At 41.4% G+C, this 13476-nt stretch overlaps 1 protein-coding gene across 6 annotated transcripts in view; it reads left to right on the top strand.

The window, feature by feature from the left end:
* Positions 1–12720, top strand: part of LOC137435638 (sorting nexin-15) — a 59187-nt gene extending 46467 nt beyond the window's left edge. For 2 of the 6 annotated variants that reach the window (XR_013624496.1, XM_078784094.1), the window contains 4 exons: positions 1–58; positions 827–952; positions 7504–7647; positions 10560–12720. The exon at positions 1–58 is cut by the window's left edge and continues 44 nt beyond it. Coding sequence is in view for 1 of the 6 variants with exons in the window: in XM_078784094.1 (XP_078640220.1) it covers positions 1–58; positions 827–952; positions 7504–7647; positions 10560–10687 (456 nt within the window). In the remaining 5 variants the exon portion in view is untranslated. The remainder of the gene's footprint in view (positions 59–826; positions 953–7503; positions 7648–10559) is intronic. The other 4 variants (XR_013624495.1, XR_013624498.1, XR_013624499.1 and 1 more) reach the window with 4 other exon arrangements.
* Positions 12721–13476: the final 756 nt, after the last annotated feature.

Raw genomic sequence — 13476 nt, 5'->3', positions numbered from 1 at the left:
ACTGCGAAAGTGCTCGCTCTCCACGAGATGGCGATATTCGACCCTTGTGCCAAGTCCGGTAACAGAGCCGAGCGTTGTTGCCTTGTTACCTTGTTTGGTCTCGGTGGTGAAACGTTTGTGCTGAACGGGCATTCTTTCCTGTTTCATCGGGTTCCATTTATGTGGAATAGACATTGTATCGGAGTTTCTTCTTTCTTTGGCATATTTGTAATAACTACATGACAGGAAATGGTCATACTGTGTTTGGAAAACGATTGTGTGCGAAGTAGAGAATATTTAACATCATGAGTGGTTTTTATGAATTGGTTATTTGAAACATTTTTGTACTGTTTTGAATTCCTGTCCTGTACGATCTTACCTCCAGGTGTAGAGTTTGTGTAATGGGCGTGGAGGAGGGAGGTGTGGTAGATGGTGGGTCAGTGTAGGGATGACCAGGTGAACAAACGAAGTTGATGTCCTTTGAGCCATCTCAGACATAATGTCTGTTCGGCAACATTATGTTTCGTTTGTTTGGTGCATCTTTTGCATTCGATAATGGGTGCAATATGTCATTTTGTTAGAATTCTCTCAAATGGAGCATGGGCCGCTATACATCATGTGCAAGTATTATTCTTCTTTGGTTCGAGTTGTGTTTTTTAATGCTTCTTCTTCATTTTATTGCAAGGCCTTTGATTTTCTAGGAGTTGCCCACTTAAGAAAAATAATAATAATTAATGCTCTATGAAAAGTCTCCGCGCTATGTCGAAATGTCCAGGGTCGTTTATCATGTAAAAAATGTGACTCTTCTTTGTATGCAACTTTGGGCTCGACATGTCGTGCCGAGCAGATGGCACGCCTGAGCCGAAGCTCCAGGATGACTGGCTATCTGTTCTTCGGGAGGAGGAGTCCTCGGTTGAGACGAGAGGGCAACCGATGGCAGATTCCCGATGGCAAGAGGATGGCATGCCCGCAGGTCCGTATCATTCTTTCGCCAGAACATGGCGTCTAAAAGGTCATGTGTTTTGCAACAAGTCTTCTGCTTTTGATTTAAAATCCCCCTGTCTTGATTTCCAGTTGGAAACTGTCTGCGCTAGGCAGACTTAGGGCAGGGGCATTTGAGAAAGAGAGGGATTATTGTAGTCAGGAGAGGTTTCTGCACACCATGAATATATCCATCTCAGTTGGTGCTAGCGGCTAGGGTGTTGGGCTAGCGGCTAGGGTGTCAGCTTAGGATCCTAGGATCCTGGGTTCGAATCCCGGTCGATCGCTGAATTAACGCCAGGGGGGTTGACTCAGCCTGTCATCCTTCCGAGGTCGGCTAATTGAGGACCAGTTCACTGGTAATTCCCTGTTTGTCGTTAAAGGCGGCAAAAAGGGTTGGCATCAGGAAGGGCATCCAGCCGTAAAACATTGCTTCAAAAAGGGGACCGAAAAACAACAACAACCACGGTTCCCGAAAAAGGCCAACCCCTGCTTGCGGGAAAAATGGCCTCTAAAGGTGGTTATATAGTTGGTGCCACGTATTGAGATTTCAAAAGCTCTTGGTAGTGCATCATGTGACATACCTTTGTGGTCCAAGGAAAACACCTTTACCCTGTCAGCAATCTCTCCTTGCACATAACCATCTTGAATTCGTGGTTCCCAAATAAATGTGGAATAAATAAATAAATAAATCTGTGTGGTCGGATAGCAAATTTGCGTCTTTCTTGTGATGCACATTGTGATCATATCAGGTAATATCGGACAACGGGTGGTCGAAGCCAAGAAACTCGGATTTCCAGCGATTGCCACGACACGACAGGTGTTGGAGATATTGCGCTCTTTCCATTGTAAACAGCCGAGTTTTTTTTTCTTTTTTCCCAGGAAGAACCAGAATATTTATTGTGGTTCTCATTAGATTTCGATTGGCTTTTCATGTCTGTAATGAGTCACATGGCCCATTGAGAGGCGCATGATAACTGTATAAGTACAGATGTTTTTTTACGCAAGGTCTTTGTAAAGGCTTTAATTGGACGGGGGATTAAACGCAGAGAAAGTTAAAAGAATAGACGCTTGTCTTTTTTTTTATTTATTTTCCTTTTAAACCCAACATGAAATAATTTTGTTTATTCACAACAGAACTGAACGGGTATCTTGGATGAATTAAGAGTTGTTGTGTCTGTATTGAAAAACAAGGGCTGCAGTTGGCATATGCACCTATTTGATATTGTCGATGTTCGGAAGTTGGAGAGGTAAATTGAGATGAGGAAGGAGATATAATTAGAATATATTGGAGAAAACATGGAGCAGGGTGGTAGGTAAACAAAATGGAGAAAAAGACAAGGGAGTTCCGATGAGAAGGAAGGAAACGCCTGTGTTTTTGGCTGGGAGAGAGGAAAGGGGGGAAGGTGGTAAATTTAGCTGTTTTTGCCTACGTAATAGGTGAATGTCTCCTTCATGTGGATGCATGTTCAAAGTGTTGTGATGATAAATCTTATCTATATTATAAAAGGAGCCGTGTCTGTCTGTCTGTCTGTCTGTCTGTTTGTTTGTTTGTCGTGTTATAACTTGAGAATGCATTCACGGATTTCAATAAATAATTCCAACTACGGTGTATTCGGGTGACTCCCAGGAGTGTTTGTGAGCCTATTTTTTTCTTTCTTTTTTTTAATGGATACATGGACATGCGTGACAACTGCAAATGCCAACACGTGACTTTGGTTATCCCTGCACGGAGAGCAGGATCTTCCAGGAATCCTTTTTTTTTCTTCCCCCATAGATTAGCCATCACAGCAAAGATTGGTATTTCCGTCAGCGAAGCGAAGGGTCTTCTATTCTAGTACTGTGTATATAATTATATATACATACAGTGCATTCAGAAAGTATTCAGACCCCTTCACTTTTTTCACATTTTGTTATGTTGCAGCCTTATGCTGAAATCGTTTAAATTCATTTTGTCCCTCATCAATCTACACTCAATACCCCATAATGACAAAGAGAAAACAGGATTTTAGAAAGTTTTGCAAATTTATTAAAAAGAAAAAACTGAAATATCACATTGACATAAGTATTCAGACCCTTTGCTATAACACTTGAAATTTAGCTCAGGTGCCTCCCATTTCTCTTGATCATCTTTGAGATGTTTCTACACCTTGATTGGAGTCCACCTGTGGTAAATTTAATTGATTGGATATGATTTGGAAAGGCACACACCTGTCTATATAAGGTCTCACAGCTGACAATGCATATCAGAGCAGAAACCAAGCCATGAGGTCGAAGGAACTGCCTGCAGATCTCAGAGACAGGATTGTGTCGAGGCACAGATCTGGGGAAGCCTACAAAAAAAAATCTCTGCTGCATTGAAGGTTCCGAAGAGCACAGTGGCCTCCATCATTCTTAAATGGAAGAAGTTTGGAACAACCTGGACTCTTCCTAGAGCTGGCTGCCCGGCCAAACTGAGCAATCGGGGGAGAAGGGCCTTGGTAAGAGAGGTGACCAAGAACCCGATGGTCACTCTGGCTGAGCTCCTTAGATCCTGTGTGGAGATGGGAGATACTTCCAGAAGGACAACCATCACTGCAACACCCCACCGATCTGGGCTTTATAGCAGAGTGGCCAGACGGAAGCCAAACAGTTAAATCTTGGTTTCATCAGACCACATAATCTTGTTTCTCACAGTCTGAGAGTCCTTCAGGTGCTTTTTTGCAAACTCCAAGCGGGTTTTCATGTCTTTCACTGAGGAGAGGCTTCCGTCTGGCCACTCTGCCATAAAGCCCAGATCGGTGGGGTGTTGCAGTGATGGTTGTCCTTCTGGAAGTTTCTCCCATCTCCACACAGGATCTCTGGAGATCAGCCAGAGTGACCATCGGGTTCTTGGTCACCTCTTTTACCAAGGCCCTTCTCCCCCGATTGCTCAGTTTGGCCGGGCGGCCAGCTCGAGGAAGAGTCCTGGTTGTTCCAAACTTCTTCCATTTAAGAATTATGAAGGCCACTGTGCTCTTGGGAACCTTCAGCAGAGCTTTTTGTAGGCTTCCCCAGATCTGTGCCTCGACACAATCCTGTCTCTGAGATCTGCAGGCAGTTCCTTCGACCTCATGGCTTGGTTTCTGCTCTGATATGCATTGTCAGCTGTGAGACCTTACTTAGACAGGTGTGTGCCTTTCCAAATCATGTCCAATCAATTGAATTTACCACAGGTGGACTCCAATTAAGGTGTACAAACATCTCAAAGATGATCAAGAGAAATGGGAGGCACCTGAGCTAAATTCCACGTGTCGTAGCAAAGGGTCTGAATACTTATGTAAATGTGATATTTCAGTTTTTTATTTTTAATAAATTTGTAAAACTTTCTAAAATCCTGTTTTCTCTTTGTCATTATGGGGTTTTGAGTGTAGATTGATGAGGGAAAAAATGAATTTAAACGATTTCAGCATAAGGCTGCAACATAAGAAAATGTGAAAAAAGTGAAGGGGTCTGAATACTTTCTGAATGCACTGTATATCTGACTGCAATACAGTCAGGGTTACGTAAGACAATATAGGAACATGTGCAGTGCTTGACATTGCTGACTAAGATATCTTGGCACTTTTGCTCCAATATTGGGTATCCACTGAGTACCGTACCATTGTGTTATTCCACATTGTAAAAAAATTACAGAAACAAGTGAATAAAAAAAATTATGCTAAATTAAAAAGGCAATGTAGGGATGACAAACTACAGTCTAAAAAAGGTCCCAAACAAGATAGGGATGATGTTGGTTGAGAGAGTAGCTAACGGTATTGCCATCACATAACAATCCCCACATCACTGCCTCCAGACTATTGTCTTGGACTAGGCCGAGCTAAAAGTATTAGAAGCTCCTATATTTAATTTCTGCATAAGTATAAGAAGCTCCTGTATAATTTCAGGGACTTCTTGCAGCTTCAGTTGTCTTTCCTAGTTTTCTTTTTTATCAACTTGGAGTAACCAATCACAAATGCAGATTATTACAGAATGCTGTTATTAGAGACGTCCATGCAGTTTGTAAGAAGTTGATGATCATGTACTCATTGTACTGGCACGCCTGAGCCGATATTATAACATTATAACACTGATATTATAACATTGTACTCAGGCTGCGAATTTGTGGAGTCTCAGTAGGTGGCTACACCACAGGAGTAATCAAGTACTGGTGTAACCAGTGCAGTGTTTGTCGAAGCTTGAAGCAATGATTGATGGTGTAAATGAGGCAGTGATGTCGGGATTGTTATGTGATGGCAATACTGTTAGCTACTCTCTATCTCTAAATCAACATCATCCCTACCTTGTTTCGGACCTTTTTTAGACTGTAGTTTATTATCCCTACATTGCCTTTTTAATTTAGCATAATTTTTTTTATTCACTTGTATATATATGCAATACGTCCATTTTACCGTTCTCCAACCTATAGTTTTGTCTTAAGAACTCAACGTTTCGGCCAGCAACCCGGCGTGTATTGGATATAATTCCCAACAACCTTTCATTACTATATATAATTATATATATACAGTCATGTGAAAAAGTAAGTACACTCCATGTAAAGTTTTGACTTTTTCAACATACAGCTATTTGATCTTCATTTTAACAATATTGATAGATAAAGGTGATACAATATCAGAAATATCATGAAACATTTACATTTTGTAGTCCATTGTATAATTTAAATAAACATAAATGCAAATTTCACATGTGGAAAAAGTAAGTACACCCTTGGCTCTAACAGGTGGTATTGCCCCCTTTGGCAGAAACAACCTCAAGTGGGCGTTTCTTATAACTGTCGACCAGTCTCTGACATCGACTGGGAGAAATTTTTGCCCACTCCTCCATGCAGAATTCTTTCAGCTGTGCGATGTTTGAGGGGTTTCTTGCATGCACAGCTCGTTTCAAATCCCCCCACAACATCTCGATGGGATTTAGATCCGGGCTTTGACTTGGCCATTCCAGAATCCTCCATTTCTTTCTTTTCAGCCATTCCTTGGTGGATTTACTGGTATGTTTAGGGTCATTGTCACGTTGCAAGGTCCACCTTCGGTTGAGCTTCAACTTTCCGACAGATGGCCTCACATTATCCTCAACCACCCTCTGGTACAATGAAGAATTCATAGTGGATTCTATGATGTTGAGCTGCCCAGGCCTTGATGCAGCAAAGCTGCCCCAAACCATAATATTTCCACCACCATGCTTTACAGTTGGTATCAGGTTCTTGTGGTCAAATGCTGTCTTTGGTTTTCGCCAAACATGTCTTCTGGTACTGTGGCCAAATAGCTCTACCTTTGACTCATCTGTCCAGAGCACATTGTTCCAGAAGTGCTGGTCTTTGCCGAGGTGTTCATTGGCAAACTTTAGTCTTGCCCTGATGTTCTTTCTGGACAGCAAAGGTTTCCTCCCGGCACACCTCCCATGTAGATCAAATTTGTGCAGTCTCTTTCTAATGGTAGACTCGTGCACTTTGACATCAACAGTGGCAAGAGCTACCTGTAGGCCCCGTGATGACATTTTGGGGTTCTTAAAGACTTCTTTCAGCATCTTGCGGTCTGCTCTCGGGCGGAACTTGCTGGGGCAGCCTGGCCTGAACAAGTTGGCAGTTGTTTGTAATCTTCTCCACTTGTAGATGATCTTCCGGACAATCGAATGATTGATTTCAAATTGTTTGGAGATCTTTTTAAATCCCTTCCCAGACTTGTCGACATCTATTACCTTCTTTTTGAAGGCCTCAGAGAGCTCTTTTGATCGAGGCATGGTGACGTTGCACACTTCAACAACAAAGAGCAAACCAAACTAAATGTCTGAGGTTTAAATAAGACAGGTTCCTCCAAGATCCTCTCTAACGATGTTCTAATAATTTGCACCTGAGCTGGTACACCTGATTCTAATTTTAGGTATTTGAAGTAGTGATAAATGTAGGGGTGTACTTACTTTTTCCACATGCAAAATTTGCATTTATGTTTATTTAAATTATACAATGGACTACAAAATGTAAATGTTTCATGATATTTGTTATATTATATCACCTTTATCTGTTAATATTGTTGAAATGAAGATCAAATAGCTGTATGTTGAAATATGTTGAAAAAGTGAAAACTTTACATGGGGTGTACTTACTTTTTCACGTGACTGTTTATATTTATTAATATATATTTATATATATATATATATATCTATATATATATCTATATATATACATACATACATATATATTTATTTTTTATTTTTTATTTAATGAACAGGAATTAAATTCCTGCATGGGGCTCGTGTGAAAAATTCTGACTCAACCCGGGACTCGAACCAAGGACCTCCATCACTTACGCGGTGACAGCCACTGAACCATTGAGTCTATGGAATCTCTTCAGAAATTTTCCACACTTAACACTGTGAGCTTTATAATGGCCGATGTATGTATATATATACATATATATATATAATATATATCAATCCACAGTATCTCCTCTGTTCTTGTGTTACAATGTGGCATTGCGAAATGTGCACAGAACTTGTGCTTGACAGTTTGAGCTCGGCGTTTCTTTCTAGGCCAAACCTGGGCACCAGGACAATGTGTGACAATGGCTGGGCAGAAGGTCCGCTTGGCGATGGAGAAAGAGGCAGCTGGACTTCACCGTGAAGCGTTTGGCCTTTACAAAGCTGCTGTAGATGTACTCCTTCAGGGAATGCAAGGCAAGACCACGACAATACAGCATACGTGTCGTTTTTGATGCTTGGAGCCGTTTTTGATGCATCATTTTATTTCATTATTTCTAAGTGCATTATACGCTGGAATTAAATGATTATTTTTAAACTTTTGCAACATTCTTGCTTTGGATATCCAGAAAATGGTGCAATAAACACAAACATTTAGAACTAGAACGGCACTCTGTAGAGAGCATACCTCCGCCAAGCTGAACACTTTATGTTTTGTATCCCATCGACAGCCCGAGTTGTAATTTGGATTCGGACCTGAACCAAAATCTAATCGGCTTGTTCTTGTCACCTGACCAACTCATCCACCAAGTTTTGTCACAAGTTGTCCATAACTTTTTGAGATATCTTGCTCGCAGACAGACAGGGGTGAATACATAACCTCTGTCCACCGTCGGTGGTGGAGGTAACAATTACGAGTGGCGATTGGACTAATCTACACTTATCCCTGCCTCTAGTAGGTTCATATATTCTACCAAGGTAGTAAGGCAACTCAAGGGTAGCGGAATCACCTCCGAATTGTCTAGTCTGTGTTCTCTTACCATCCCAAGTATAATCTATCATCCTGATGTCTCACAGGATGACCATTGCATCATTGAGTATGTTGTTCTTTTGAGGGCACATTAAGCCAGATATCTAATTATACTACCTTTTTTTTTTCCATAAGAACAGAACGTATTTGAAAAGAGTAGGCCATTGCATCCTACGGTGGGTTCGATTCCCATCAAGATATCTTCTCACTCTCTCCACCATAAATCTTACAATCATGGAGAGCATGCCAAATACCCCTCACCATTTGTCGAGGGTGGTCTCCGTCCTGCAGTAGACTGAATTTGACTATATGGGAGGGAGGAAGGCCATTGTGTGCCGGGGCCCTGGATAAATTCTAAAATTCTGGCCTGGTTGAGGAATGCTTTGTCAGAACTCCACGGCAAAGTAGCGGCGTGACGAGCGTAAAGTATGATGTTACCATCTGCACCACCTTTTCCAAGAGGAGGAATATGTAACCACAACGAATAGGATTATACTACACTTCCAAATGATGTACCATACTTTTAGAAATGTACAATTGATGACACCAACATTAAACTGGTACCAATGTAGAGAGGAGTGTCTCAAGGTTTGTTTTCTGTTCCATTCTGTGAGCCATCTCCAAACAGGGAGTGGGGAATTTTTTTATGGTTATGTCAATGGGAATGACTACTTGGAAATGTTGCAGGAATTTTCATTTATACAGTAGAATTGCAATGTCAACGTTTTCTGTATTCAATGGAGCGGGCGAGCTCACACCGATGTCTTGGATTATCTCGATTCCCGAGTCAATGGCAGGGTCAGCCCGACCCTTTTCCATGCATGCTTTGACAAAGGCCTACCTTGGCCACGGGCAAGGTCAGACGTAAATCCATGGGCGTTCCTTCAGGAGCATATCTGCAAGATGGTCCTGCAGCACTGTCGACAATCTGAAACCGGCGATCCGGGATTTCACACGCTGTATTAGCCGAGTCACTTTGGGGAAAGTTATGGACACCACGTACAGATGGACACGTGCTACATTTAATCGGAACGGTGGACATATTGAACATATCCTTATAGGAAACAAAACTTGAGACTCTCCTCTGTGTACCAGTACCATCAGTTATGTTTGTGTCATTAATAAATCTACTATATAAGAGAGATGTTGTGTGTCTGTGTGTGTGTGTCGCCATTGTTCTCAGAGTTGGCTGAACTTCGGATCTTCGTCAAACTTTCAGAGGTTCATCAGTGAGTGCCTGGGAGTGTTTTCGGCAAAAAAAAAAATTTGGGAAAAAAAGTTCCTTTTTTTGGAGTTAAGAAAAAAAAATTGGAGGGGAAAAAGTTCGTTTTTTTTGGAGTTAAAAAAAATTGGGGGAAAAAAGTTCGTTTTTTTGGAGTTAAAAAAAATTGGGTGAAAAAGTTCATTTTTTGGGGTTAAAAAAATTGGGGGAAAAAGGTTCGTTTTTTTGGAGTTAAAAAAAATTGGGGGAAAAAAGTTCGTTTTTTTGGAGTTAAAAAAAATTGGGTGAAAAAGTTCATTTTTTGGAGTTAAAAAAAATTGGGGTAAAAAAGTTCGTTTTTTTGGAGTTAAAAAAAATTGGGTGAAAAAGTTCATTTTTTGGAGTTAAAAAAAATTGGGGTAAAAAAGTTCGTTTTTTTGGAGTTAAAAAAAATTGGGGAAAAAAAGTTCGTTTTTTTGGAGTTAAAAAAGAAAAATCGCTCGATAGTGCCGAAGCCTTTTTAAATTAATGACTTATATACAAGTAGACATTCGCACAAATAAATACAAAACAATCACCAGACATTTGAATACAAATAAATCTAACTATTGCGGAAGTGTACGAAGTTGGTAGTACCAACTGCTTCTTCTTCTTCCTGAGCGGCATCACACTTAACTCAGAAACGTGATGAACGCCACATTCACCCACCAGCATATTATATATGAACCCCCTTCCTCTCCTGCCTCCCCCCTCCCCTCTCCTGCCTCCCCCCTCCCCTCTCCTTCCGCCCCCCCCCCCCTCCCCGCCCGGCAACGCCGGGTACTTCTGCTCGTGCTTTATAAATAAATGTGAAAATTACAGCATTCCATCTGTTGCACACTGTATGCAAAAGGCGCGAATCACCTGGACACTGATCCTAAAGTTCTTCAAATCATATGACGTGCTTGCACTTGCACTGGCACGTTGAGCGAATTGGGGTACGATAAGGAATTCGAGCATTTCCTCTGACATTCACCACACGTGGGCAAATTCTGAGCACTCCGACGCTCATTGAATTAATATTTTTAGCCCCTGCCACTTCCTTCTCCTCCCCTTCCCCATCCCTCTCCGTTGTCGCCTTGATTAGTTTGCATTTCTTGTTTGCACCGCTCCCAACAGGAGATCCGAGCCCAGAGCGCCGAAAGCTGGTGGAGCTGAAAACTGCGCAGTACCTGCAGAGAGCCAAGGCTATTTTTCAAGAGCACCTCAAGGACTCTGGCCCAATGGGTGCTGAAGAGGGCCTGTAGGAAGGGGTGGCAGAGAGCATGGTCAGCAAAGTGCATTTGTTCAAGGCCTCACACTCTGAAGGAGCAAAACCTCATCCTTAGAACCTGCTCAAGTCGCCGATGTCTTTAAGGCACTTTGTCTTTGTAAGATAAATCGAATGTAAATGTTCACAGTTTTTCATCTTTTTACTTCCTGTTGTTTGTTTTGTTTTTTATGCCTCCGCGGACAAAATCGCCAGATGCATTACGTTTTCGGGTTGTCCATACGTCCGTCTGTACGGGCTAAACCTCATTTTTCTCAGCAGCCATATGTCTGATTGAGACGAAACTTTCAGGGTAGGAGTGACACGCATGTAGAATGTTTTGATAGTTGTGACGTCATAGGTCACGTGGTATGGCAGCCATCTTTGATTAAAAGCAAATAATGAAAAAATTATTTCTCGGAAACCGCTGAATGGAAAATTTTGAAACTTGGCACATTGTCAAGTATTCCCAATGGGGAACAAAAGCTTGATAATGATGACATCATAGGTGAAGTGGTATACCAGCTAAAAAATGTTTTAATCGAGTTCCTTATCCTAAAAATCTGTAATTGCATGCACATGATCTATGACCCATTTGTATTGAAATATTAAATTTATGACATCATAGGTCACATGGTTTGGCAGCCATATTGGATTGAAGGAAAATATTAAATAATTATATCTCTGAAACCGCTCACCCTATTGATGTGAACTTTTACAAATATCATCTAACACCATTGTTGCATACAGTTTGAAAATGATGTCATCGGTCACGTGGTATGGCAGCCATCTTGGATTAAAAGCAAATAATGAAAAAATTATTTCTCGGAAACCGCTGAATGGAAAAATTTGAAACTTCGCACATTGTCAAGTATTCCCAATGGGGAACAAAAGCTTGATAATGATGGCATCATAGGTGAAGTGGTATACCAGCCAAAAAATGTTTTAATCGAATTCCTTCTCCTAAAAATCTGAAATTGCATGCACATGATCTATGGCCCATTTGTATTGAAATATTAAATTTATGACATCATAGGTCACATGGTTTGGCAGCCATATTGGATTGAAGGAAAATATTAAATAATTATATCTCTGAAACCGCTCACCCTATCGATGTGAACTTTTACAAATATCTAACACCATTGTTGCATACAGTTTGAAAATGATGTCGTAGGTCACGTGGTTTGGCAGCCATCTTGGATAGAAAAATGAACCTTATCCGATCAACACGAAACTTCACAAACGTGATCCCCTACCCATACATATGCAGAGTGATGGCATCTACCCGTTGTGGGACTATGCGGAGGCATATTGGCGACACAATCGCATTGTTCTCGTTTGTTTTATGTTTTTTGTTTCATTTTAATATGCCAGCCTTTCAATTTTCGAATTCTGCATTTTGTAAGTAATCTTGTGCACAAATAGTATTGAATGCTTCAATGTTGTGTGTACTCGCTGTGCTGCAAATTGCCTTATCATTGATATGTTTTGACTACTTATTTTGATTGGTCTGGTAGGATGGTCTCGACTCTAGAGGTATGCATCACTCTGCTCTGAGACGTCTAACCTGGGTTTGAATCCCGACCCAACTGTGATCCCCGGTGCTTCACAGGCAAGGTGATTCATCAATGTGTGTGCCGTCCCTCGGATGGACGTTAAACTGGGCCTGATGTCTGCCGGCATTAGTTGGTGGATGTTAAAGATGCCAGGTGTCCTTCACGAAGAGTAGGCGAGTTATCGCAGGCATCGTGAACAAATTGCAAATTCCTGCCAGGACTACAGGGTAGCAAGTGGCCTGGCCTTTGATGTTCCTTGACACCAGGTTATGCTGTTTAATTGCTATCTCAGAGTGAGCTCCCTGTCTGGGCAGAGCTTCTGCTCCGTCATCAAATTGATCTGGCGATTCGCATGTTTCATGTGAATGGCTTTTTCCGGGTACGAAGAGCAACCTCTACTACTTATTTGGATTGATGATTATTTATTTCATGCATATACCAATGGTACCCTAAATACATGATACCTCCATTTTTATTTTTGCACTTTTCTCACAAAAATGACAAACCAAATCTTCCTCCCATCGTGATGTATTATGATCCTTCCTACTGGTCCTAATGGCTTCATGGCAGGCCCTTCATTCGACTTTTCATTTCATGACTCCAAAGCAAACAAACGCAGGTCATCAGGCCCATCGTGACCATGTTGCATCCACATCTCATCAACTTAATTTATAGGTGGAACATTTGAGCGAACGTGAAGCCTGATCTCGTTAAAGGTGATGAAATGATCTTTGTGTTGAGACGAGTGTAGATGAGGCGACCACAATTGTTTTATTATTATCGCCGATCGATAACAGTCTCCAGGATGCAGCACCCCCTCATGGTACTGAGCCAGAATCCGGTGGTGTTTGACTCGGACGAGGCAACTTTAAGGCAAGCACCTTTCCATCTGCTTACCTGCCATTTTCATTGCTCTTCCTGTTTCATTGTACACCGCTCCTTTCCTATGCCATCTCCAGGCATTGCAAATCGTCATTGCCGGGCACCGAAGGGGGCTCGGCAGTGACGCACGCTGAAAGGGAGTACTCAGTTTTCACTCTGGTTGGTTTCTTGGTTGTCCAGACGATATCTCAGCCATCCTTTGAGCTAGGAAGCTGAAATTTCGGCACAATAGTGAGCAAGTCCTTTGTCAAAAACCGTATTTTTTGTTTTTTGATTAATTAATTGAGGAGTTATTTAATTATTAGCGATTAATTAAGTACTTATTTAATTAATCAAATTTCCTTTATCT

The sequence above is a fragment of the Myxine glutinosa genome, chromosome 9 (genome assembly GCF_964187855.1).
Source record: "Myxine glutinosa chromosome 9, kmMyxGlut1.1, whole genome shotgun sequence".
Taxonomy (NCBI): domain Eukaryota; kingdom Metazoa; phylum Chordata; class Myxini; order Myxiniformes; family Myxinidae; genus Myxine; species Myxine glutinosa.
Note: the sequence above shows the minus strand (reverse complement) of the source record. Positions and strands in the feature narration are given on the sequence as shown.